Genomic DNA, 27,212 nt, shown 5'->3' with positions numbered 1-27,212 from the left:
CGAAGTGTGGGCTTTTTCGGGCTTTAGGGGTCGTTCAAGGCCTCAAAACTACAATTTACTATTTTTAAGAATTTTCGGTTTTCTAGTTTGTTTTGGATTTGTTTTATTTTTACCCATGGGCTTTAGAGTTTCATTGTTAGTCGCCCTGGGGTTTCTTTTCTCATATATAAACAACCTTAAATGGCTGCAAAACCTATCTTTTATCCTATTATCAATTAAATTGAGAGTTTTCTCTTTTATCTCTGGTGGACTCCAGAATTGTTATTTTAGGTTTATTGCTTGAAAAACCTAGGGTTAGTTTTCCGACTGCGTCAGGTGGTATCAGAGCAGGTCTTCCCTGTCTCTCCTATTTACCTTAGTAGCAATGGGTGATGTTACAAGAACAGATCTTGATGCTCTTACTGCTTCTCTTATCGCAGCGTTTACCGCTGCCATCAACACTGTAAACGACTCTGTGAACAATTAGATTGGAGAAATTTGTGGATTGTTGGGAGGGAGGAACAACAACAACAACAATCAGAATAGAGGCAGGGAAGGAGGCCAGCGAGGTAGGGCTTCACGTGGTGAAGTTGTTGATAGTAATTCAGAATCTGATTCTGAAGAAGAAATTGTGCAACCTGAACAACCAGGACAAGCTGACCAGGATTACAAAGTCAGGGCTGAAATTCCTTTCTTTTCGGGCAACTTCGGTGTGGAAGATTATCTAGATTAGCAGATTCAGGTGGATAGATTCTTTGAGATTATGGAGGTGCCTGAACACAAGAAGGTTAAGCATGTTGCCTGGCGATTGAAGAGTACTGCTGCAGTTTGGTGGGATAAGTTGCAGAACACTCGAAAGAAGTAGAGGAAGAAGGCAATTCAAACATGGCGAAGAATGAAGCAGCTGATGATGGAGAGGTTCTTGCCAGATGATTATGAGAAGATTTAGTATAGGTTGTATATTGATTGTGTCCAAGGCACTAGGACAGTGGCTGAGTACACTGCTGAGTTCTTACGCTATTCAGAGCGTAATGAACTAGAAGAAACTGAAAGTCAGAAGGTGGCTCACTATATCAGTGGGCTGAAGCCAGCCATTTAGGAGAAGATTGGGTTGCAAACTGTGTGGACTGTGACAGAAGCTTCAAGCCTAGCATTGAAAGCATAATTATTAGAGAAGCCTTCACGAGCTTTTTCTTTCTAGAGGTATACCTATCAAAGGAGCACAGAGTTGGTAAAGTCCTCAGCTGGCAAGGGTAAAGCCACACAGCAGAATACATAGAGTGCTCCTAGGGTTTCCAATCCTCTTTTTGAAGGAACTAGAGGTTCTAGCAGTTCTAGTGGTGCTCAAAATAGGGTCCCAAATCAGAAGCCTAATAATCCTTATGCGAGGTCTAGAATTGAAATCTGCTATAGATGCAACAAGCCTGGACATAGGTCTAATGTGTGTCCTGAGAGGAGACAAACTGCGCTTATGGATGATTATGATGAAGATGAGGAAAAAGTTGGAAGAGGTGTTGAATATGAAGGGGTTGAGTTTGTGGTGGAGGAGTCTCCTGAAAAGGTTAATATTGTATTGCAGAGGATCTTATTATCTTCTATGGAAGATGGGCAGCGGCGCAATATTTTTAGGTCACTTTATTCCATTAATAACAAAGTGTGCAATCTGATTGTGGATAATGGGAGCTGTGAAAATTTCGTTGCCAGAAAGTTGGTGGAGTATTTGCAGTTACCTACATAGCCTAATGAGGCACCTTATTCTTTGGGTTGGGTCAAGAAAGGTCCACAAGTTCGAGTTGCTGAGTCCTGCAAAGTACCAGTATCCATTGGTAAGCATTATAAAGATGAAGTTCTGTGTGATATTATTGATATGGATACTTGTCATATTTTATTTGGGCGACCTTGGCAATATGATGTGGATGTGACTTATAAAAGTAGAGATAATGTGATGATGTTTATGTGGAATAGTCATAAAATTGCCACGGCTTCTGTTTATCAATTTGAGAGATCTAGTGTAAAGAAATGGGAGAGTTTTCTGACCTTGTCTTGCAGTGAATTCGAGATGGAGGAAGCTGATAGGAGCATTATATGCGACGTTTTATGTGTTTTTCTACCCACATTTTGCTATGTTATTTCCTTTAACTTAATCATATTAACTTAGTTTAATGTCTTTAGGTACATTTGAGCTACAAACGAAGAAAATGAGTTGTAGGAAGCAAGAAAATGGAAAGAAATGAAGATTCTTGAAGGTTCTTGACGTTTTTACTTCAAACAAGGCGTGGAAGACATGTGGAAGCATCTAGAAGTCTCAAGAAGATCATTACCGAATTGGACACAAGTTGTTCTTTAAAAATCAAATCCATTACAGATTCAGAAAACTGCCAGTGCAGATCAGTCAACTTCAACGGAGTGTCAAAAATTGTTCAGAGCTCAAAAAATTATGATCTTTATATGGTTGGAAAGCTACGGATGTCTAGTTTCCAGAAATTTTTACATCTCGTCAATATATATTTTCTAGAAGAAGTTATGACCGTTTTAGTGCACTGAGGTCAAGTCTGCCGGAAATCTGTTTTGTGTCAAAGGAGTTCTAACTCAATTTTGTTTCTTCATCATCTATCTTAGTTTGTTTTCAAACTTGAGTACCATTTGGACAGAACATTTAGATTGTTATAGTATAAATATCTATATCTTGTAATAGGTACTTGAGTGTATAGATAAGTACTTGAGTGTGTAAATATAGGTATAAAGACTTGTGTGGCATAAAGTATATGGGGAAGCAACAAGCATGGCAGCTTTCATAATTGCAGCAACCAGGTGGAGTTGTAGCTATGATCATTGAAGCCACTATAATGGACATCTTACCATTACATTCACACTACAATGTATTCCTATAAATACCCTCTTTTGTGAGAATAAATAAAACATACCTTCCTTCATCCATCTCATCTTCTTTGTCTCTCCATCTCCTCTCCATTTTCTTTCCATTCTCTAGTTTTCTTGTTCTTCATTTTCAAGCCAAGAGAAAGAGAAGCCATGCAATACATCAATTTCCTAGCCGCCATCCACCCTTGTGTCGTCACTAGAAGATTGTTTGCTTTCAAGGATCTTTAAGTTCTTCGTCTCAAGGCTTTATCATTCATCTTTCAAGGTGTATTATATCCTTTCTCTTGTTTTCTTTGTTTGATTTTGTAAGACTATGAATTCTAGTTAACAAATAATGTTAAGGGTAAAGTTTAAAGCCCGTTTATATGTTTTGAAATAAAGTTGTGATTTCTATATGTTGATTTATATGTTACTTATGTGAGATTGATCAATTGATTTTGTTTTATGGAAAACTTTTATATGTTTTTGTTCTTTGGTGCGCAACTTAGAATGATTGCATATAATTGGAGCTAGTAATTAGGTTCATGCTTTGTGACCCTAATTCGAATAAGTAGTAAAGGCTTTGGACAAAAGTCGAAATCAATTGGTTTGTGTTATTGAATAGACATGCTTTGTGTACTAGGATTAATACAATTATTGACTAAACTTTCACTTGCTCTTAATGATTTGAAACTTGAGTTTGCATGGTTGCTTTGATTGTGTGAAACCTGTTTTCAAAATATATTGGTTAGGTGCTTTGCTTGATCAATTGTGTAAAGGGAAGTAAAATAAGGGACATTGGTTGCTTTGATCTTTGTTTCTTGGTTGATATATTCTCGTCTCATAGATAACCAACTATTAGAATTGTGACCGGATTTCTTGCATATGGATGTAGTTTTGATCTTTGTTCCTTACGTTCCACCCTTGTATATGTGTTTTTACATTTTCTTTATTTTATTTATTTTAATTTTCAATCTTACAATCATAAAACCCCCTTATTTGTGTTTACTTTTATATATTTCTTTTCTTTGTTTTATTTTTGTAAATAATACTTCTTATTGTTTAATTTCTTTATTTGTTTACACAATTACAGGTGTACTCTCAATCCCCGGATAGAACGATCCCTATTTACCATATACTAACGATGACATTTTAAAGGGTTAAATTGCGTGCTGCTTTCTAGCTCGTCAATTTTTAGCGCCGTTGCCGGGGATTGAAAAATCACTTGCTAAATTGTGTCATTTATTGTATATATTTGTTGTTTAAAAATTGTTTGAAACTTAGTTTAAATATTATTTATATTATTGAACACGAATTTTAATTGTAGGTTGTAAATTGAGAGGAATAGGTGAAGTCTCTTTTGTTAATATTGGTCTAAACCCCTTATTGGTACCTAGTTTAGGTCCCTTAAGGTTGAGGGCGGCCTTAATTAACACTTGTTGAACTGTCTTCACACTTATGAACTTTTTCATCTTAGTCAGTATAGCTTATGTGGAATGGTGTCTAGGAAGGGGACAACGTTCATGACGGGTTTTTGAATCCAGAAGTGCTTGCAAATGGGCCTAAACCACTATGTGGGAGTTGCTCATGCCAAAATGGATTTTTCCTCTCGTGTTCGTCCTCCCCCACCTGGCCATTTCAGTAAGGTTGCCCAAACGATTTAAGAGGGACTTTGTGTCTAGGCGACTATACTTGGGCCGCACGTTCACTTGATTTACCGCTTGTAATTTGATTCGATATCAATAATGTTTATAACAAAAGAAATACTTGTGAATACTCTATACGTGTAAATTATTTTGTTGTTTCACACTTTAAACTTGTAAAATACTTTTCACGTGTTATACTCACTTGAGTACTTAACTTGTGTCTTATGTACAATATACCTGTTAATTATACTTGTAGTTTGTAATTAATAGTTATACTTGTTTTTATTTTGTATTTCTTTGTTAATTATAGTTACTAACTTTATTTAATGTAGGTACCGTCTGGCTGCAAGACGTAAAATACAAGCGCTACTTGGGAGGCAACCCAATTCAGAATAAAGTCAGATTTGCCTTCACTTTCCCTCATTCCTTTTATTTTTCAGTTTTTCTCCCTTGTTTTTATTTTAGGATTTATATATTTGTCTTTCATTTTGAGTCCTATAAATATTTTTGGTCTTTCATTTTTGAGTCCTTTATTTTTTTAATTTTTTTTAAATAAAAAAATAATAATAATAATACACTATACTAAGCCAAGTCAGCAGCTCCGGAGGAGTTGAGGCTAAGCTCAAGGGAAATGCGAGAGCCACTGCCATAGCCGCTACCTCCCTCGGAAGTAGTCTTCATGTTGCCAAAGATGTCCTCACCATGCATGGGGAACAGTGGAAGGGTTTCAATCTCCTGGTGATCTTCTCCTCGTTGTTCCATGATGGATCCACCAACACCAGCAGAACAAGTTGACCCAAAATTGAGATTAATGGATCCATCAACACCAGTAGAACTAGTTGACCCAAAATTGAGATTAATGGATCCACCAACAAGCCTTGATATTTGCATGGGCACATGAACATCCGAAGTTAACTTCTTCTTCTGCCTCTCCCGAGACTTGTGGTTCTAGAACCAATAAAAGACGTTCTTGTTCTCGACCTGTCCGTACCGTTTCAGCTGGAGAGTGATCCTCTGAACCTGCTCTGGAGTTGGGTTCTTAACTCCATTGTCATAAAACTCCTTGAGGATTCTTATCTGATCTGTAGTAGGAGCCCACCTGGTACTGCTCCGCCTGCAATGCATGTTAGCACTGCTCCCAGCTGCTTTGTTGCTTCCTCCATCCTCCGTTGGTTGCTGGGTTTGTGGTTCCATTAATAAAGGGTTGAGAGAATGAGAGAATTGAAGAGTGGTGCTAATGAGTGATTAAGAAAGATTGGAGTTGATGAAATGATTTTTCGGTTGGGGATTTGAGTTTAGACGAGCAATAGCCGAAAGCATGCCATAAATCAAGGAAAAGAAAGGACGCGTGGAGGAATCAAACGGATCTCGAGGAGCTGTAACAGACAAGCTACAGTCGAAAGCAGGTCTAATTGCAGTAAATCAAGGAAAAGAAAGGACGCGTGGGGGAACCAAACGGATCTCGAAGAGCTGTAACAGACAAGCTACAACAGAAATCAGGTCTAATTGCAGTAAATCAAGGAAAAGAAAGGACGCGTGGGGGAACCAAACGGTTCTCGAGGAGCTGTGACAGACAAGCAATAGCCGAAAAAAGATTAATTGCCGTAAATCTCGGAAAGAAAGGAATATTTACACGTGGGGGAGTTTTTCATTTGCATACATGTTTCTTGGGCCGTGAACTGTCATAACTCTTCTCCTTCCCGGAGAAGCTATGTTAAAACCATGTGCCTGTTAAAATTTCTACCATATTTTGTGCTCTATATATACCTCCTTTTTTGTCTCCTCCGAATTTTACTAGGGTTTGTTTAAGTGTGCAGTTTCAAAATTCATTCTCCTTCCTCATGGTTCGAACCAAGGTTACAGCTCGCATGGGCGTCAATTAACGCCGTGTTCTCTCTTTAGAGGAAGAAGGTCGTCAAGCGGCCACTTGCATTGGCCTCACTCATCCTGGGGACCGTCGTCCTACACGTGAGCGTACCCGCAGTCCCCCTCCTCTTTCTCGTCGTTCTCCCAGACTGCATCCCGGAGAGTCCTCTTCCTCACCAGCTGCTCGTGCTCCTCGGCCTGTGGCCACCCTAGAAAGCTTGTCTGATTCGATTGATGATTTGCGTTCCTCTCTCCGCGATGGTATTATGGTGTCAGATTGGAGAGTCACATGCATGATCGATTACATCTCTGAGATGAACTTCTCTTTGATCCGCTGTCACACTGCAATAAACAAGCTTGCTCAGGAAGTCAATAACATGCAAAGTTACCCTTCTGGGTTTCCTCGCAAGGACGCTACTGCATCACACCATGAGGACCTTCCTCCGGAGGCTGAAACCAACAAGAGGGCTGCCACTCGTCCACATACCGCTCCTCCAAAGGAGTAAATGGAGGTACAAGTCTAGGCTGAAAGACTTTAAACATTAAGCGCTGCATGAGAGGCAACCCATTTCAACTGTAGCTGTGGAGGAGCCATCAAACGCAGATTTGCTTTCTTGAACTCTTCCTTCTATTTTATTTTCATGAATTTTAAGTTGTTTTAGGTTTCGTTGCGTTAACTTTCTCTTCTATGCTTGATTTATGCTTTTCATGCTTTATATTTGTTTATACATTGAGGACGATGCATGAATTAAGTATGGGGGAAGGATTATTGCTTTATTGTGTTTTTAGTAGTTAGTTTTTGTAGTCATATAAAGAAAGAAAAAAAACAAAAAAAAATGTTTATAACAAAAGAAAATGTTGTGATACACTAAGGTATATTGGATTAAACATAGTCTTGAAAAAAGGTAGCTGTTTCAGTCCCATTGCACATCGAGACTCCCTGTTCCCGTACATAAGTGTTGAAATTAAATTAAATTGTAAAAAAAAAAAATGAAAAAAAAATATATATAAAAAAAAAAACAATTATTTTTGTTTTTCTTTGAGCCTTAGGATGCCTTTTAACTGTCTATGATGAGCTTATATCTCTGAAATTAAGGCTAAAAGAGGATCACAAGATTGGGATAATATTTGATGATATTATTTGGTTAATTATGATTTATGAAAAGCATATGAATGTGTAGTAGATATGGTGCATGCGTAACTTTGGTACAGAATATGAACATGTAGATGATAAATTATGATTCATAATAACCCTTGTGAGAATTTGAGCCATGTGCCATTTCTTTGTTGAGTGATTAATGAAAAAAATGAATTATACTCTTATTTTCTTAGCGATGATTTTGTTGATCTCATTATTCTTTCATCTTGATTGATTACATGCCATAGATTAAGTTTGATGGACTAGAGAATGCTAGAATTCACTTTTATGCTTGTTGAAACTTTTATCAATACATGTCCCTGATTTCGGAAATGATTAAAGGCACTTAGGATTTTTACCACCATAGCCAAATATAGCATGTTTCCCTATTTGTGACCGTCGTGGGACTCCCCTAGTTTAACCATTTTGAGCTTACATTGAGCCTTTTTATTTCATCACCCTCAAAATTCCTTAACCCTTAACCTTACTATAGTTATATCTTTACCTTTTGTTCTAAAGACTTAGTGGAGCATATTTTTGAGACTTTGCTTGGAGTTTGGCGTCAAGGAAGACTTTTGAAGACATGAAGAAGTTCAAGTGTGGGGGTAGACTTGTCCATATGTAATGTTTGTATGTATTTGCCGAAAAAAAAATGAAATCGAAAGAAAAAAGAAAAAAAAAAATATTACGGCAAAATAAAAAATAAAATAAAAAAAGTTGTGTCATTGTTTATGGATTTTAGTCCCCTATACTTAGTGGATTTGAAGTTTGTTTTAAAGTGAAGGCCCATTGTTGAGAAATTTGGTCTTTGTCCAATTCACACTTGTTCAAGAGAAGGTTAGAATGAAGCATAGACCCAACATGATGCCACTTGGCCCTTTTATAAAGCTTTGGAGGATACATGGCGTCATGTTTGCATGGTGGATTCGAAATTTAGTCTCTCTACATTAATAAGTGCTCTACTAGGTTTTTAGGATACTTTGTGATTTTCCTATCCCTTTGTTTCTTTAAACCTTAAGCCTTGACCCCATTACAACCCTTCATAAAAACCTTTTTGATCCTTAAAATGGGACAGCCTTTGATCTGTGGAGATGAGTTTTAAAAGTTGAACATATGGCTTGGGTCCATTTGTGCAAGTAGTTGATATCTTTCATGAGATCCTGAAAAATTATATTCACAAAGTGCTTTTCATTTCTTATATATGTGAGCTATTTGATTGCCTCAAAATATTTTCTCTCACATATAATTGAGTGATTATAAGCTTTCAAGCATGAGCCTTGAATCTGAGAGAAGAAAGAGTGATATATCCATGTGAGGTTTGAATCATGACTTGTTTGAAATATGTTAAGCTCCACCCACCACCATTGTTTACTCCCAAGTCTTACATGCTTATATGTGGATTATATTTTTTAATTAGCTCTTGAATATCTTGATGATGTGATTCTTGGTTAAGTGCTAATCTTGTTGACTTGAAAGTATGAGATTTCTGAGACAATATGTTAAAGGGCAATACAGGTCTTTGTGATGTCAACATCTTATTCATTGTCTTTGAATTTAGTTTTTGTTTTAGTCTTTTATGTGTGACGTTTTTCTTCTTTCTGTTTTGCTTTGTGTTTTACGTTTTTGGTTTCTTTGAGTCTTTGTGTTTTTTCCATACTTAGTCAATTTTTCGTTGGTTTCTTTGTTTTGTGTCTTAGTCTTTTTGGTTTGTTAGTTTTTGATTTTGCTAAGGGACTAGCAAAAGCTAAGTATGGGGGAATTTGATAGGCGCATTATATGCGACGTTTTATGTGTTTTTCTACTCACATTTTTCTATGTTATTTCCTTTAACTTAATCATATTAACTTAGTTTAATTACAAACGAAGAAAATGAGTTGTAGGAAGCAAGAAAATGGAAAGAAATGAAGATTCTTGACGTTTTTACTTCAAACAAGGCGTGGAAGACATGTGGAAGCATCTAGAAGTCTCAAGAAGATCATTACCAAATTGGACACAAGTTGTTCTTTAAAAATCAAATCCATTACAGATTCAGAAAACTGCCAGTGCAGATCAGTCAACTTCAACGGAGTGTCAAAAATCTCTCAGAGCTCAGAAAATTATGATCTTTATATGGTTGGAAAGCTACGGATGTCTAGTTTCCAGAAATTTTTACAGCTCTTCGATATCTATTTTCTAGAAGACGTTATGACCGTTTTAGTGAAATGAGGTCAAGTCTGCCGGAAATCTGTTTTGTGTCAAAGGAGTTCTAACTCAATTTTGTTTCTTCATCATCTATCTTAGTTTGTTTTCAAACTTGAGTACCATTTGGACAAAATATTTAGACTGTTATAGTATAAATATATTATAGTATAAATATCTATATCTTGTAATAAGTACTTGAGTGTGTAAATATAGGTATAAAGACTTGTGTGGCATAAAGTATATGGGGAAGCAACAAGCATGGCAGCTTTCATAATTGCAGCAACCAGGTGGAGTTGCAGCTATGATCATTGAAGCCACTATAATGGACTTCTTACCATTACATTCACACTATAATGTATTCCTATAAATACCCTCTTTTGTGAGAATAAATAAAACATACCTTCCTTCATCCATCTCATCTTCTTTGTTTCTCCATCTCCTCTCCATTTTCTTTCCATTCTCTAGTTTTCTTGTTCTTCATTTTCAAGCCAAGAGAAAGAGAAGCCATGCAATACATCAATTTCCTAGCCGCCATCCACCCTTGTGTCGTCCCTAGAAGATTTCTTGCTTTCAAGGATCTTCAAGTTCTTCGTCTCAAGGCTTTATCATTCATCTTTCTAGGTGTATTATATCCTTTCTCTTGTTTTCTTTGTTTGATTTTGTAAGACTATGAATTCTAGTTAACAAATAATGTTAAGGGCAAAGTTTAAAGCCCGTTTATATGTTTTGAAATAAAGTTGTGATTTCTATATGTTGATTTATATGTTACCCTTATGTGAGATTGATCAATTGATTTTGTTTTATGGAAAACTTTTATATGTTTTTGTTCTTTGGTGCGCAACTTAGAATGATTGCATATAATTGGAGCTAGTAATTAGGTTCATGCTTTGTGACCCTAATTCGAATAAGTAGTAAAGGCTTTGGACAAAAGTCGAAATCAATTGGTTTGTGTTATTGAATATACATGCTTTGTGTACTAGGATTAATACAATTATTGACTAAACTTTCACTTGCTCTTAATGATTTGAAACTTGAGTTTGCATGGTTGCTTTGATTGTGTGAAACCTGTTTTCAAAATATATTGGTTAGGTGCTTTGCTTGATCAATTGTGTAAAGGGAAGTAAAATAAGGGACATTGGTTGCTTTGATCTTTGTTTCTTGGTTGATATATTCTCGTCTCATAGATAACCAACTATTAGAATTGTGACCGGATTTCTTGCATATGGATGTAGTTTTGATCTTTGTTCCTTACGTTCCACCCTTGTATATGTGTTTTTACATTTTCTTTATTTTATTTATTTTAATTTTCAATCTTACAATCATAAAACCCCCTTATTTGTGTTTACTTGTATATATTTCTTTTCTTTGTTTTATCTTTGTAAATAATACTTCTTATTGTTTAATTTCTTTATTTGTTTACACAATTACAGGTGTACCCTCAATCCCCGGATAGAACGATCCCTATTTACCATATACTAACAATGACATTTTAAAGGGTTAAATTGCGTGCTGCTTTCTAGCGCGTCAGAAGCCTTTAAATAATCTAAAGTTATTTGTCCAGTGGTGATTAAAGGGTTGTTGGCTGCGGAAAAGGAAGATATGGTGATCCCTAAGGAAGTGTAGAATATGTCAGGAGAGTTTGAGGAGCTAATTTCTGATGAGCTGCCCATCGAGTTACCACCTATGAGGGACATTCATCATCAAATTGATTTGGTTCCTGGAGCTAGTTTCCCAAATCTGCCCCATTACCGTATGCGTCCTAAGAAGAATGAGATTTTGAGGGAGCAGATTGAAGACTTGCTGAAGCAAGGGTTCATTCGTGAAAGTATGAGTCCTTGTGCAGTTCCAGTCCTCCTTGTTCCTAAGAAGGGCAATCAATGGCAAATGTGTGTTTATATCAGGGCAAATGTGTGTGAAGTACAGGTTTCCTATTCCTCGTTTGGAGGACATGCTTGATGAGCTGGAGGGTTCCAAGGTGTTTACAAAGATAGATCTTCGAAGTGGTTACCACTAGATTCGAATCAAGCCAGGGGATGAGTGGAAGACAGCCTTTAAGAGCAAGGATGGGTTATATGAGTGGATGGTGATGCCATTCGGGTTGTCTAATGCACCCAACACCTTTATGAAGCTTATGAACCAGGTTCTTCGTGCTTTTATTGGTTCTTTTATTATGGTGTATTTTGATGATATATTGATATATAGTAGGACCAAAGAAGAACATCTAGTACATTTGAGGCAGGTTTTGGGAGGTTTGCAGGAAAATAAACTGTACATTGACCTGAAAAAGTGTACTTTCTGTACCAACAAGCTATTATTTCTAGGTTTTGTGGTTGGAGAAGAAGGCATTCAGGTTGATGAAGAGAAGGTACGAGCTATCAGAGAATGACCAGCTCCAAAAATAGTTTCTGAGGTGCGGAGTTTCCATGGTTTGGCTACTTTTTATAGGAGATTTGTAAGAAATTTCAATACCATTACTGCTCCTATTATTGAATGTTTGAAGAAAGGCAAATTCCACTGGGGAGAAGAATAAGACAAGGGCTTTGCTTTAATCAAGGAGAAACTTTGTACTGCATCGGTTCTTGCTCTTCCCAATTTTGACAAGGTGTTTGAGGTTGAATGTGATACTAGTGGCGTGGGAGTAGGTGCAGTGTTGTCACAAGAGAAGAGGCCAATAGCGTTCTTTAGTGAAAAATTGAGTGAAGCTCGTCAAAAGTGGAGTACTTATGATCAAGAATTTTATGCGGTGTTCCGGGCGTTAAAGCAATGAGAGCACTATCTAATTCAGAGAGAATTTTTATTTTTCATTGACCATCAGGCCTTGAAGTACCTTAATAGTCAGAAAACAGTGAACAAGATGCATGCAAGGTGGGTGAGTTTCCTACAGAAATTTCCTTTTGTGATTCAGCATAAATCTGGTACTCTTAATAGGGTGGCAGATGCTTTGAGTAGGAGGGCTTCCTTGCTGGTCAGTTTAGCTAAGGAGATTGTGGGTTTTGATCTCTTAAAAGAATTGTATGAGGAAGACGTTGATTTTAAGGAGATTTGGACCAAGTGCAGTAGCAATCATGCAGTTGCAGATTTCTATGTGAATGATGATTATTTATTCAAGGGCAATCAACTATGTATTCCTAGTTCATCATTGAGGGAGAAACTGATTAGAGATTTGCATGGAGGGGGTTTGAGTGGACACTTGGGCCGAGAAAAAACTATTGCTAGCCTTGAGGAGAGGTATTTCTGGTAACAGCTGAAGAAGGATGTAGGAACTATTGTGAGGAAGTGCTACACCAGCCAGGTTTCTAAGGGTCAGTTCCAAAATATTGGTGTTTATTTACCTTTACCTATTCAAGAAGATATTTGGCAGGGTCTTGCTATGGACTTTGTGTTGGGACTACCCCGTACCCAAAGGGGTGTGGATTTTGTGTTTGAGGTAGTTAGCAGGTTCTCCAAGATGCCGTACCTTATAGCTTGTAAGAAGACTACTGATGCTTCCAATATAGCCAAACTGTTTTTCAGGGGGGTGGTTCGTTTGCATGGAGTGTCCAAGTCCATTACTTATGATAGAGACACGAAGTTCCTTAGTCACTTATCGATTACGTTGTGGAGAATGTTTGGAACAGCTTTGAATCGTAGCAGCACAGCTCATCCTCAAACTGATGGGCAAACAGAGGTTACTAACAGAACTTTGGGTAACATGGTCAAGAGTGTTTGTGGAGATAAGCCCAAATAGTGGGATTATGCCTTGTCACAGGTGGAGTTTGCTTATAACAGTGCTGTGCATATTGCCACAGGGAGGTCACCATTCTCATTGGTTTATACTGCTGTTCCTCGACATGTGGTTGATTTAATGAAGCTTCCTAAGGTTCTTGGTGTTAGTGTTGCTGCTGAGGGCATGGCTAGGGATGTACAGTCTGTTTGAGAAGAAGTTAAGGCCAAGTTGAAAGAAACTAATGCTAAGTATAAAGTTGCAGCTGACAAGCATCAAAGAGTTTAAAGTGTTCCAAGAGGGTGATGACGTGATGGTGTTTCTAAGGAATGAGTGGTTTCCTGTTGGTACCTACAACAAGCTGAAGCCAAGAAAATATGTGTCACGCCCCTGATTTTTAACAACATTAAAAATCGATATATAACCCTATAATTATATATGCGCGATCGTTCAGCAATCAATATAAAATACATGGAGACATCATCCCTTTAAACCAAGTACATATTGATGCCCTGAACCCACAATTCCAATATTGACTCGCCCCACCGAGTCACATACTACACAAGATTACAAATTAAATTGTCAACAACAAAATAAAACGTAAATGCTCCTCAGAGCTCACTACAAGCGGAAGTTTTTATAATGGTAAAGTCACAAAATTGACTTCTTACAGTTAAGCTGCAAGCACGCTACCTCAGCATCAGCCACGATTATCCTGACCTGCAGAAATCCCCTACACCGTTGGAATGGTGTACCGGGTTGCCACACAACAAACCTGGTAAGCTTTTGCAAAGCCGTATGAGTAAACTAAAAACCACAAAGCAAAACACATTTCTTAAGTCACCCCAACCTAAACAACGATAAGCATACAACTCACACCTACAGCCATCTGCTTCATAATCTTCCATCTCATGCTTACGTAGGTCAACTCGTGACTAAACTACATGCTCAGATTCTCAACCTAGCATCCCATTACACAAATTCAATCAAACAAGACTTCCTCAAGAAATGTTTGACGCCATTCTAACACACTACGATGAATTCCAAATCACACTCATTCCCTCGCCCCCCCCCCCCCCCCCTCGGAGCTTTTTGTCATCAACATGACATCAAGGTGAAAATAATGAATCACCTTCCTATCCTCACATAGAGCACAATCGTCACCACTATGGTCTTTAAGATAAATCAAACCATCAATCAATCAAATCAAGAAGAAAACAAGGCAATCACAATTCAAAACAAACAAAACAATTCATGGTAACCCCTGCATATAATTTAGTTCAGGATGTCACACTAAGTCAAGAAATTCAAATCATAGTAATCATCGTAATCCCACACTCTGACGTCTGTAGCTAGCCCCGACCATCACAGCAGTCCTCTCGATCTTTGTTAATTTAATAACAATTCAACTCCGCTATCGAGCTGTCATCACACTGATCATCACACAAATAGCCATCATCCTATTGATCATCACACAGATAGCGATCATCCAACTAATCATCACACAGATATCGGTTGTCATCACACAGATATCGCTAGTCATCACACATATTTATCACACAGATATCGTCGGTCATCACATAGATAGCGATCATCAAACTAATCATCACACAGATATCGCTGGTCATCACATAGATAGCGATCATCACATAGATTCATTGCTAGTCATCACACAGATAGCAATCATCACACAAATATTCCTACACAAGCTACACAGATATTTCTACACAAGCTTTACATGACAATCATCACAAAGATTCATCATACTGATATCATCGATTCATCACACAGATATTCTTACACAAGCTACCATATCTTAAATCTCACTTAAGACGGTCATATTAGACCCAGGGTATCTCAACACATGATATCCTACAATCACAACTCAATGCACAATTTCATCAGTCATCACACAGATAGCAATCATCTAACTAATCATCCAACTCATCACACAGATTCCACCAATACATACATATATATATATATATATATATATATATATATATGACGCCAATATATATATACATGATCATCCACTCAGGAAGGCCACTAATACCACTATTATCACAGTTAATCCCATAACTCCAAGACAATATGGTAAACCCGTTCGTGAATGAATATAGTGAGATTACTCACCTCGAAACTCCTGTTGCGTCTTCAATACAGAACAAAGCAGCCAACCCACAAATCAACCGTCCAAGGATACTTCATCAAGTACCTAAGGAAAGTACAGCCTTGATTCAGTCACTGAAACACAAGGAATAACGTTCGAAACCCTAAATCTGTATGATGAAAGTGACGCCAACCGAGGCGTCACCATATGGACCTTTTAAGGTGCTAAAGAAGATCAATGACAATGCTTATGTTGTTGCACTTCCTGATTCCATGGGCATTTCTAACACCTTTAATGTCGCTGATCTGCATGAGTTTCATGAAGATGATGTTCTTTATTCTAAAGAGAACTCGGGGTCGAGTTTTTTGGAGGTGGAGTAGATTGATGTAGAGCGAATGGCAATAAGAATTGAAGAACAGCTCGAACGTGGAAAGAGAGGAAAACCCGGTTCGCTGTAACTTTGGCATTCGGTGTCCGAATCGTAATTGCTATACATTTCCGGAAAGGGAACGACCCCAGGAACAAAACTTGTGGATTTGCTACGATGTGTGGGTTTTATCGTGATTTCAAGGTCATTTAGGGCCTCAAAAATGCAATTTACTATTTTTCAGAATTTTTGGTTTTCTAGTTTGTTTTGGATTTGTTTTATTTTTATCCGTGAGCTTTAGGGTTTCATTGTTAGTCGCCCTAGGGTTTCTTTTCTCATAAATAAGTAACCTTAAACAGCTGCAGAACCTATCTTTTATCCTATATCAATTAAATTGAGAGTTTTCTCTTTTATCTCTAGTGGACTTCAGAATTCTTATTTTAGGTTTATTGCTTGAAAACCTAGGATTACTTTTCCGACTGCGTCAGTAATGGTGGCTACAAGTGATTACACGCATTTTTGTTGCATGTAATTATATCTAAAACACTAGAAATAAGTTAATCCTCAAGTCAATTATTATGTAATTAATCTATTTTTATTTATTGTGTAGAGAATAAGCGAAGTTGCGGAAACGAGATTGAATGATGCAAAAATGGTGAAGATTTGAGTTTCCGACAAAAGGATGAACGAGTCAAAACGAGTCAACTATGTCCCCCTACTTCTCTTCTATCCCAACAATAGTACTACTAATCATAAGATCAATACAGTTGATGACCACCACTCTATGATTTCCGAAAGATCCAAGCTTCTTAAAACTTCATTATCTGAAACCCTTATCCGCTTCTATCCCTTTGCTGGAAGAATATTTAGCCACAATAACATTCTTTCAATCTGTTGCAATGACAATGGGGCGGCATTTATCCAAACTCGTGTCAATTGTCCCATATCAAAGGTTTTGGAAAAGCACCATCCTCAGACACTAAATCAATTACTTCCCAAAGACATAGAATCGACAATTGAAAGCACAGGCTGTCTCCTATTAATTCAAGCCAACTTCTTTGAATGTGGTGGACTTGCAATTGGGGTTAGCATTTCACATAAGATCGCGGATGGCTTCACACTCGGAACATTCATTGGTAACTGGGCCGCAATGAGCCTTGGCTCTGATATAGCGGCTTTTCCAGCTGCAGAGTTTGGTATTCCGACATCTCTTTACCCCCCACAAGATTTGGTCGTCAACTCATTGTCAACTTCCATGAAACACGATAATAATGAAGCTTATGTAACAGGGAGATTTGTATTTGATGCCTCAAATATTGTACGTCTCAAGTCTAAAGCCACTAGTGCCACCGTTCCAAATCCAACTCGTGTTGAAGTAGTGTCAACACTTATTTGGAAATGTGCAATGGAAGCTTCAAGATCAAACTTGGGTTTTACAAGGCCGGCCCAGCTGTTTCTAGCAGCAAACATGCGGAAAGTATTGGAGCATCCCACTTTAATGGGAAATCTTATAGGAGTTGTACATATAGTAAAGACACGAGAAAGTGATGCAACTCTTCAAAGCTTGGTTGCTATACTACGGGAAACCATTAAGGAATTTAAAGTGAAATATTGTAATGGAGTTAGTGGGGATGATATCTGCCAATATTTTAATGAACACAGAGATTTAATGGGTAAGGATGATATAAATAGCTATGGAATTACCAGTTGGTGCAGGTTTGGCTTCTATGAAGCTAATTTTGGATGGGGAAAGCCATCTTGGGTCACTAATCCAGGTATGCCATTCAAGAATGTAATTGTATTGATTGACACAAAAGATGGTGAAGGCATGGAAGCGATCGTGAGTTTTAAAGAAAAAGACATGGCTGTAATTGAAACCAATAAGGAGCTGCTTGCATATGCTTCTCTTAATCCCACTGTTATTTGATATGTAACCCCCACCCCTAAGAAAATAAAAATAAAATAAAGCCTCATCTTTTGTGTGAATGAAAGCTTAGTGGAGTTTCTTGTGCCAAGAAACATGTTATATAAGGAACTAGATGCTTATTACTAGTAAATTGTTTAGTTGGTATGTACTTTTCATATCAGCTTCCATGTTAAACTTGCATTTTGATTCGTTCATCTGAGTTGTAGTTTTGTTCAGATTACACAGTTTTCTAAAGGGATCATATTTTGGGCTACAAAATTGCTTATCATGCATGTTGCGTAGTCGATGTTTGTAATACCCCGTAAATTAGTTATTAATTTTTATGTGATTTCCGAAATTTATAATGTTGGTTATTTGTACAATTAGTAGTTTGGTAGGTGAAGTGAAAGTGTTTCAGACGAATAATTACTTCAAATGTCTTTTTTTCGAGGGGTCAAGATTGACTTTTTATAAGTTAAATTTCTTAAAAAACTTTATTAAGGAAAGTTATAGAGCTTGTCTATACGAGTTCGTGGATATGTGACACACAAAAATTAGAGATCGTATAAAGAAGTTATGGTCACTGAAAGTTATTTCATTTTTTGGAATTTTTAGTATAAATAGAGAAAAGTAGTATATAATTTCATTTTACCTTTTTGGAAACAATGTTTCCCAAAAAAATTTCTCTCTCTGAAATCCTCGGATCTGACCAGCACAAGGTTGACTTTATACTTAATAAGCATTTGTAAACATAATTAGCTATATCAGGGTCAGCCCCAGGTTGTCGTCATAGGGGCTGGCCCCATGTTAGGTGTGACCTCCGGGAACATCACCAGGCGGGCTATTGCCCTTGTTCCAATCCAGACTAGGATCACCTCTGACGCACAGCCACACGCCATGTCAAGGTGACCTCCCTGAAGCATCAGAAAGTACAAAACTGATTTCTTGTACCATCTGAACTACAACTGCCCAAATGCTACCTATGATCACGTCATGGGCAAGGTAGTTTTCCTTGCCCAGGCGGAATACAACACTTATGGTGCCACTCAACCACCGCCACAAACTCCCGCCAAGAGCACTCAGCCATCATCATCCCAACAAGGCACCGCTAGCAATCCTCCCATTGCCGCCACATAGTCAAACGACAAGAACAGGGAATGGCAGCAGAACAATTGCCAGAACAAGTATCAGAAGAACCAGTAGTACCACAATAAGGGTAATCGTTCCTTCCATAATGATCGTCGTGATAACCGCAATAATAAGCCAGTGGAAAACTCGCCAAGGTACGAGGCTTTCACGGTCCTGACAGCCCGTTATGAGGAGATCTACGATCAATGCAAGGATCAGATTCCTTCGTCACCGCCACGATAGTACCCTAGAATAGGTAAACTAAGAAATACCTGCACGTGGTCCAAGTACTACAAAGACAGAGATCACAACACCAATGACGGAAATGCCCTAAAAAGGCAATTGAGTCACTCTACCGTGACAAAAATTGGTGCTGTGCAAAGTCCGCCAGTCGGCTCCGGTGGTTGCTAAAATTGATCATATGCATTGTATCAACACGATTGATGGGGGCACTCTCATCAGCAACATGACACATAGGGTAAGAAAGAGCTATGAGCACGCCCATCACCCAAAGGAAGTCCTCAGCATCCGCTATGAGAGATCAGCCAAGATGACCAAAACCGGCTGGGAACCAATTACTTTCAGTGAGGAGGAAGAACAAGGCATCCACTCACCCGGTCACCCCACGATGACCCATTCTTGATTGACGCAATCCTTGACAAGTGGTCAGTTGGAAGGTATTGGTGGATAGCGGATCTACCATTAATGTCATCTTTAACAATTATTACAAGCAATTTGGATGCAACAAAAAGCTCTTACAAGATCATGAACCTCTACTCAGTTTCTCTGGCGACGTAACTCAACCACTAGGATCTATCTACATGCGCTTGTCAATTGGGGCCAGCCTTTGCACGGCAGAGGTATACAATGAGTTCATTGTTGTATATTGTTTCAGTTCCTACAATGCTGTTATTGGGCGTCCATCTCTTAACAAGCTAAAGTGCATTATTGCCGGATACATGTTGCCCATGAAGTTTCCCACCCTAACTGTACCAGTAGCGTGAGGGGAAGTCAAAAAATTGCCCGAGAGTGCTACTCAACAATTGTGCTGCGCTCAAGGAGCCGCCACAAGATTCTTACAGTAGGAAGTCCGCTAGCTCTAACAGATAAAATCAATGATCCAAGAGATGGAGAAAAGAAGTATGTCGAGAAGAAGCCCGTCAATCCAGAGACATCGCCACATGTTGTTAGCATCTCTAACGAGCAGCCAGAGTGAATAGTATGCATTGGCGCCCAACTCTCCCCTGAGATAGCGACAGAGCTCATCTAATTCATACGAGAAAACGTAGCTATCTTCGCTTGGTCTTATGCGGATATGCCTGGTATCTCCCCCACCCACAAACTCAGCATCAAACCATCATTCTATCTCGTAAAACAAAATCGAAAGGCCTTTAATGAGGAGAAGTATAGAGCAATCAGGAAAGAAGTTACTAAATTGCAAGGCATGGGTTTCATCCGCTAGGTCAACTATCCACAATAGATCTCTAAAGTGGTAATGGTAAAAAAGCCTAATAGCAAGTGGCGAATCTACATGGACTTCAAAAATCTGAACAAGGCATGCCTTAAGGACAGTTTCCCTCTACCACGCATTGATTAGCTGGTAGATGCCATGGTAGGGCACGTGCTGCTCAGCATGATGGATGCCTACTCTAGATACAATCAAATCAAGATGCACCCTGACGATCAAGAATACACTACCTTCACAACTGACAAGGGCTTATACTATTACAATGTCATGCCATTTGGCCTCAAGAATGCAGGCGCCACATGTCACGCTCCGAATTTTGAATAAAGAAATTCAAATCCGAAACGCGATAACTTAACAAATTGCCCAAATGCTTAGAATTTTTTTTCTATCAAAGTAAGCAACAAATTAAACTTAAACCACAAATGTTAATATATACTTAATCTCTGGAATCAAATATTACATCCCAAATGTTTACATAAACATGAAAACATCAATGTAAAAATGTAACGCTCACTAGGAGCATACCAAAAATAGCAATACAATAACAAAAATAGGTTATGAACCTAACACTGTTGCAATACTCACCTCGATCTCAACCCTGGTGGTCCTAACCTATAGGAATAACCGCTACATGATGGAATAGTGCACCCAGTTACAAACAACAAACCCGAATAGTTTTTTAAGATCGTATGAGTAAACTCAAATAAAATGACTCAAACCCGCATGATTGACAATTTCTCAACTCAAGAATAAATTATAGGAATCCGAAATCAACTCCACAATTTAGTAAGAACCCAAGTCTCTCAATGGACAATATAAGAAAGAAACCACCTGAAACTCTCTTTTAAAAACATATACTCATATCATGGGCCTCAAGTAACCCCATGTGTTACTCCTATGAGATACAATCGCAGACAGACTAGAGCGATCTAACTAAATAGTAGCCCATCACCCTGCCAAGGTTATGGCATCCGATATACTTGCCTCAATCGTAGCCCATCACTCGGCCAGGGTTATGGCATCAGATATACTTATCTCAATCGTAGCCCGTCACCCGACCAAGGTTATGACATCCTATATATTTGCCTCTGTCACTACTGTGACACTAGACCGAAACATTTAGAAGTCACACATGACTCCAAATGTTACCCAAAACTCAAATACTCTTTCACTCAATAACATCAACAATTACGTGACATATTGTATTCCTGCAAAGAGTAAATGCTTGAAATAATAATCCACATAAAATCACAATTATTACTTCACTCAATGCCACACCATCTAGATATATATTTCACATAAATACACACACACACACACGTAGTCCCTCAGGAATTCCACAAAAACAAACTATAGTTCACAATCGCAAAATTCGAGAAAATCATTTTATATTTAAAATCTCATTTTACTTATCCATGAACCATAGTAGAACAAGTTCATATAATTTAAAACAAATCTTTATTTCCATAAAATAATTTCATAATTTAGCGATAAAATGTACAATAATGTAATTCGGTTCGTAAATGAATCACTTGACATTTACTGACCTCTAAATCTCGCTGCGTCTTCTCTTACAGCCGAGATAAAGTATCGAATATGCTCCGTCAATCACCTAAGTAAAATACGTCTCAATTTAGTACACGAATCAAAAAGCGAATAAAGTTCGAACCCCCGTTTGAACTAAAACCCTGAAAGTAATGTCAATTGAGGCGAAAATTCATTCGAGACCACCCAAAGTCTCCAGAATACTTCTATGATAGATATAATAAAGTTACAAGTCGATAGAAAGGCTGAATCCTCACGGATCGAAAACTGATCTAATCGAAAATGCTTAAAACCCTAACATGCTCATATGATCTCCAAAAAATTACATATTATATATCGAAATGCTCATATCGACGAGTAGACCATATATGAAACATGAAACTACCCAAACACAGCCGGACGGGCTGCAAGCAGCGGCTGAATATGGGTTTTACAGGCCACCGACAACCTCTAAATTGGGTGGCAAGACCTATGCCAAAATGTTCCTCTCAACTACAACATTCATAACTAACACAAAGTTTGAATCAAAGCCATTTGCCTGGAATTTTCAAAGCTATGAAGAGATCCTATCACAAGCTGGTAAACTGGACACCAGACTGTGAAGCGGCATTTCAAGTCTCAAAGAATATCTAGTGGCAATCCCACTCCTATCCATACCAATTTCAGGAGAAATCCTTTACATATATTTGGCGATCTCAGTGTTAGCTGTCAGCTGCGCAATTGTACACAGAGAAAAGTGATTTGAGTGCTTGAATGCAACTTACGCGCAATAAGGGCACGGTCATCAAAGAAGTGAGAAATATTTGAACCCGAAATTATCGTACCACGAGGATTGAAAAGCTAACTTCAATCCTTAGTTATGCCGATTACTAAGTCACTAACAATTAACAAAGAACCTAGAAAAATAGCACCAAGCTATTTACACGCCCGGCTCGGAACAACCAAGCCTAAAATTGGTCAAGAGAACCACAAATAAATGTGGAGGCTCACAACCAAATGGTATGGACAATGAAAGTGGTTTGTGAAATTTGATTTTTTTTTTTAATTGCGAGGAAAATAAAATTGACAATTGAAAATTAAAATTAAAATTAAAATTAAAGATAATAGAAACTAATGAAGATATGAAATTAGGTCACTAGGGTATCCTCCTATCCAAATTTAATGCATAAATATGCTCCGACAATGGTCATTCAATTCATAATGGCATCAAGAACTGTACCCAAGGCTTTTCAAGGCTCATGGGTCATTAGATTCCTTAAATGGTATTCCTACTCCGGATCAAGGGTTGTAGAAACTCAATTGGGACAATCTAGAGCCTTGTTAGGGCCTCTAGTTGCACCAAAAGGCGAAGAGTCCTAGAATCAAGGTTCCCAAGCTAGCCAATACGGCAATCGAAATTGGTATTGTAACTAACCATGTTCTAAACAAGTGTCCTAGCCATAAATTAGAGAAATGATTAGGTCTCCTAATTTGTTCTAGACATGCTCATCTACACATTCAAGAGTTAATCAGGCTCCTAAGCATGCATCTAAGCCAAATATTATAGAATAGAACATATGCCAAACACGAAATTGAAAACCATTAAATCAAAACATATTTTTTACATTAAATCCATGCTAGGGCTCAAACCCTAGCTTCCTAAATAGACTACTCACAACCCATCCACAAATCAATAACAATATACATCAATTAAAGAGGTAAAGGTGAAGAAGGGTGAGAAGTAACGAGAACAAGTCACAATTGCTATAGAGCAAATATGACAAGCCTTGATTTATGGCTTCCCACTATACCCAATCTCAAATCTTGATGCTCCTTGAAATCTTTTGAGAAATTGATGAGGATTTGATGGAATTTTGGTGAGGTGAATCTTGGTGAGGAGGAATCTAGGTGAGGAGAAATCTTGGTGAGGTGGAATCTAGGTGAGGAGAAATCTTGGTGAGGTGGTTTGGGTGTGTTGGAGAAGAAGAGAGAGAGAGAAGTGATGGGATGGGTCTGGTTTTCTTTGGGTTAGAGAAGAGAGAAGATGGATCCGGTCTTAGAGATAGTCTATTGGGTTTAAAAGTTGAAGAGGAGGAATAAAAAAAATGGGTGGTCGGCCTCCTGGAAGAATGGGATCATTGCAATGCAATTATGTGTGGCTGTATAGGAACAGAGAGAGGATGTGTGCCACGTGGCAACACATAATAGGAAGAGAGGGAAAATAAATAAAAAAAATAAAAAAAAGAGGATGGGCGTGCAAAAGTGCTTCTGATGCAAATGTCATGATACTGATGCTGACGTCATCATGACGTCAGCAAAGTCTTCTTTTTTTTTTTTTCTTTTTTTTTTTCTTCTTTTCTTTTCTTTTCTTCTTCATTCTTCTCTCTTCTCTATGCATTTTCGCAAATACTTTCTTCTTCATTCTTCTCTCTTCTCTATGCATTTTCGCAAATACTACCAGAGGTAATTGGATTCCGCTTCCTTGATGGCGTTGACCACGGTTGATCCGCATTGACTATTTCGACATTTTGTCGGAAACTTCAATTTGCTCCAATTTTCCACAATTTTTCCTTGATTCTTCAATTCCGCTTATTTTCTACAAAATAATAAAAAGGGATTAATTACATTATAATTGACTTGAGAATTAGCTTATTTATAGTGTTTTAGATGTAATTACACGCATATAAATGAGTATAATAAAAAAGGAAGAGGAGCTCTATGTATTCTATGCAAGAAAAGGCATGATTGGTGCAGAGACAAGATACACACCTTTTGAATAGTTGGCGCTAGTGCTCATTGTTGCCGCTAGGTACCTCTGCTAGTATTTCCAAGCTCACACCATCCATGTCCTCATCAATCAACTGCTAAGGCAAGTTTTGCAAAACCTTGAACACTCTGGCCGCCTGAGCAAGTGGGCAATCGAGCTCAGCAAGTTTGATATTGAATATAAGCTAAGAAAGGCTATGAATGGCCAGGCGGTAGAGGATTTAAATGCAGAACTCACTGAGTAGCAGGAAGATCCCATTCTCGCCACATTAGCTGATATCACTACCACGACTGAGGTCACTGACGTTGTCCCAGCAACTGTCCAGCGACAGTCAAAGTGGAACCTTCATGTTGACGATTCGGCGTGCGCCAAGGCTTGCGGCGCTGGGATAATCCTGACAGGATCTGGGGGACTCAACGTCAAGTATGCCCTAAAGTTCAACTTCAAAGCCTCTAATAACATGGCGAAGTATGAAGCACTCATTGCTAGACTACTCCTTGCCATAAACTTAGGCATTTACAGTGTGAATATATTCAGTGACTCCAGCTTGTCGTCAACCAGGTCAACAACACTTTTCAAGTCAAGGATAAATAGCTGACGACATATCTGGGGTATGTGAAAGCTCTCCTTAATAAGTTCAAGTTTCACTTCATCACTTAAATCCCCAAAGAGAATAATTCCAAGGATGACTCTCTGGTGAGATTGGCTACATCTCAAACCTATCAGAGCCCAAAATACATAAGGGTGGAATGCCTTGACAAGCCAAGCATCACAAAAACTCTAGAGGAAATATTTATAATCGAGGTCAATCCCAGCTAGATGGATGAGATACTAGAGTACAAGCGTAATGGAACACTACCAACTGCAAGCTGGGGGAGTGATCCGTTTAGTGTTGTTGGGTCGTGCTAATTTAACAGTGTGTGAGTGTGAATGTCAAAGTGAAGAAATTCAACTTAGTGCAGGTAAACGGCTGGAGTAACTATGACTCTCTTAAGGTAGCCAAATGCCTCGTCATCTAATTAGTGACGCTCATGCATGGATTAACGAGATTTCCACTGTCCTTGTCTACTATCTAATGAAACCACAACTAAGGGAATGGGCTTGGCAGAATTAGGGGGAAAGAAGATCCTATTGAGCTTGACTCTAGTATGACTTTGTGAAATGACTTGAGAGGTGTAGTATAAGTGGGAGCCTTCGGGTGAAAGTGAAAAACCACTATTTTTAATATTATTTTACTTATTCATGAATCGAAGGAGGGGCACTGCCCTTTTTTTTTAACCCAAAGCCTGTTTCGGCTGGCTGATCTGGGTGGCAGATATTATCAGGTAGGGAGTTTGGCTGAGGTGACACATTTGTTAAAAGATAACATAGGTGTCCTAAGATGAGCTCAATCATGAAAACAAAAATCCCACGTGGAACAAAAGGGTAAAAGCTCTAGAATAGATACGGTGGCCTATCGATCCTTTAGACCTTTGGAATTTAAAGCTAGAGGTGTCAGAAAAGTTACCACAGGGATAACTGGCTTATGGCAGCCAAGCGTTCATAGCGACATTACTTTTTTTTTCCTTTGATGTCGGCTCTTCCTATCATTGTGAAGTAGAATTCACCAAGTGCTGGATTGTTCACCCACCAATAAGGAACATGAGCTAGGTTTAAACCATCGTGAGACAGGTTAGTTTTACCCTACTGATGACAGTGTCGCAATATTAATTCAGCCTAGTATGAGAGGAACCGTTGATTCGCACAATTGGTCATCTTGCTTGGTTGAAAAGCCAGTGGCGCGAAGCTACCATGCACTGGATTATGACCGAACGCCTCTAAGTCATAATCCGGAAAGCATGCACTCACCGTCCGATTGTCGACCCACAGTAGGGGCTCTAGTCCCCTAAAGGCATCCCTTGTTTGTGAAGCCTTCGCGGCGAACAAGTTACGATAGCCGACTTGAATTACAATTTCTACCGAGCAGCGAGTTGAGTCCTTTGTAAATGCCTTAAATACAAGACGGGATATTGTAAGTGGTAGAGTGGCCTTACTGCCACGATCCATTGAGATTCAGCCTTGCGTCGCTTCGATTCGTCCCTCCCCCTTCCATCTTTTCATTTTTTCTTCCTTTAGCCTGGTGAGGCTTAATCTCTCATACGTGATCTTTTATCGAAGGCATTGCTACTTAGCAAGGCTACGCGCTGCATGGCTGGCAAGGCTGATAGTGCCAAAATGGCATGTCAAGAATGCCAAACCTTGTCAACACCAATTTTTATCAAAATCCCCCACACAAACCTTATCGACACTTGTATGGAATGATTTTTAGGACATTTTCAAAGAAAGAGATCATAAATTCATTGATTTTTCTATTTTTTATGATTTTTTCCGTTTTGAACTTTGGAAAATCATAAAAAATAGAAAACTCAATGAAATCATGAGAGATTACCTCCAAAATGTCTAAAAATCATCCTCTACAAGTCCCAATAATAAGAAGGGGCGTTGACAAGGTTTGGCATTCGTGGACATGTCACGACATGGTAAGAGTCCCAAAACCATGTCAAGACCACTTTTTCTTCAAAATTTCT

The 27,212-nt window shown here is 38.4% G+C and overlaps 1 protein-coding gene across 1 annotated transcript; it reads left to right on the top strand.

Moving 5' to 3' along the window:
- Positions 1-16,534: 16,534 nt before the first annotated feature.
- Positions 16,535-17,787, top strand: LOC133716254 (BAHD acyltransferase At5g47980-like). The gene has a single exon (XM_062142968.1). It carries the CDS (start codon positions 16,535-16,537, stop codon positions 17,777-17,779), a length of 1,245 nt encoding a protein of 414 aa, XP_061998952.1. The 3' UTR covers positions 17,780-17,787.
- The last annotated feature ends 9,425 nt before the right edge of the window (positions 17,788-27,212 follow it).

This window comes from Rosa rugosa, chromosome 6 (assembly GCF_958449725.1).
Source record: "Rosa rugosa chromosome 6, drRosRugo1.1, whole genome shotgun sequence".
In the NCBI taxonomy this organism is placed as follows: domain Eukaryota; kingdom Viridiplantae; phylum Streptophyta; class Magnoliopsida; order Rosales; family Rosaceae; genus Rosa; species Rosa rugosa.
Note: the sequence above shows the minus strand (reverse complement) of the source record. Positions and strands in the feature narration are given on the sequence as shown.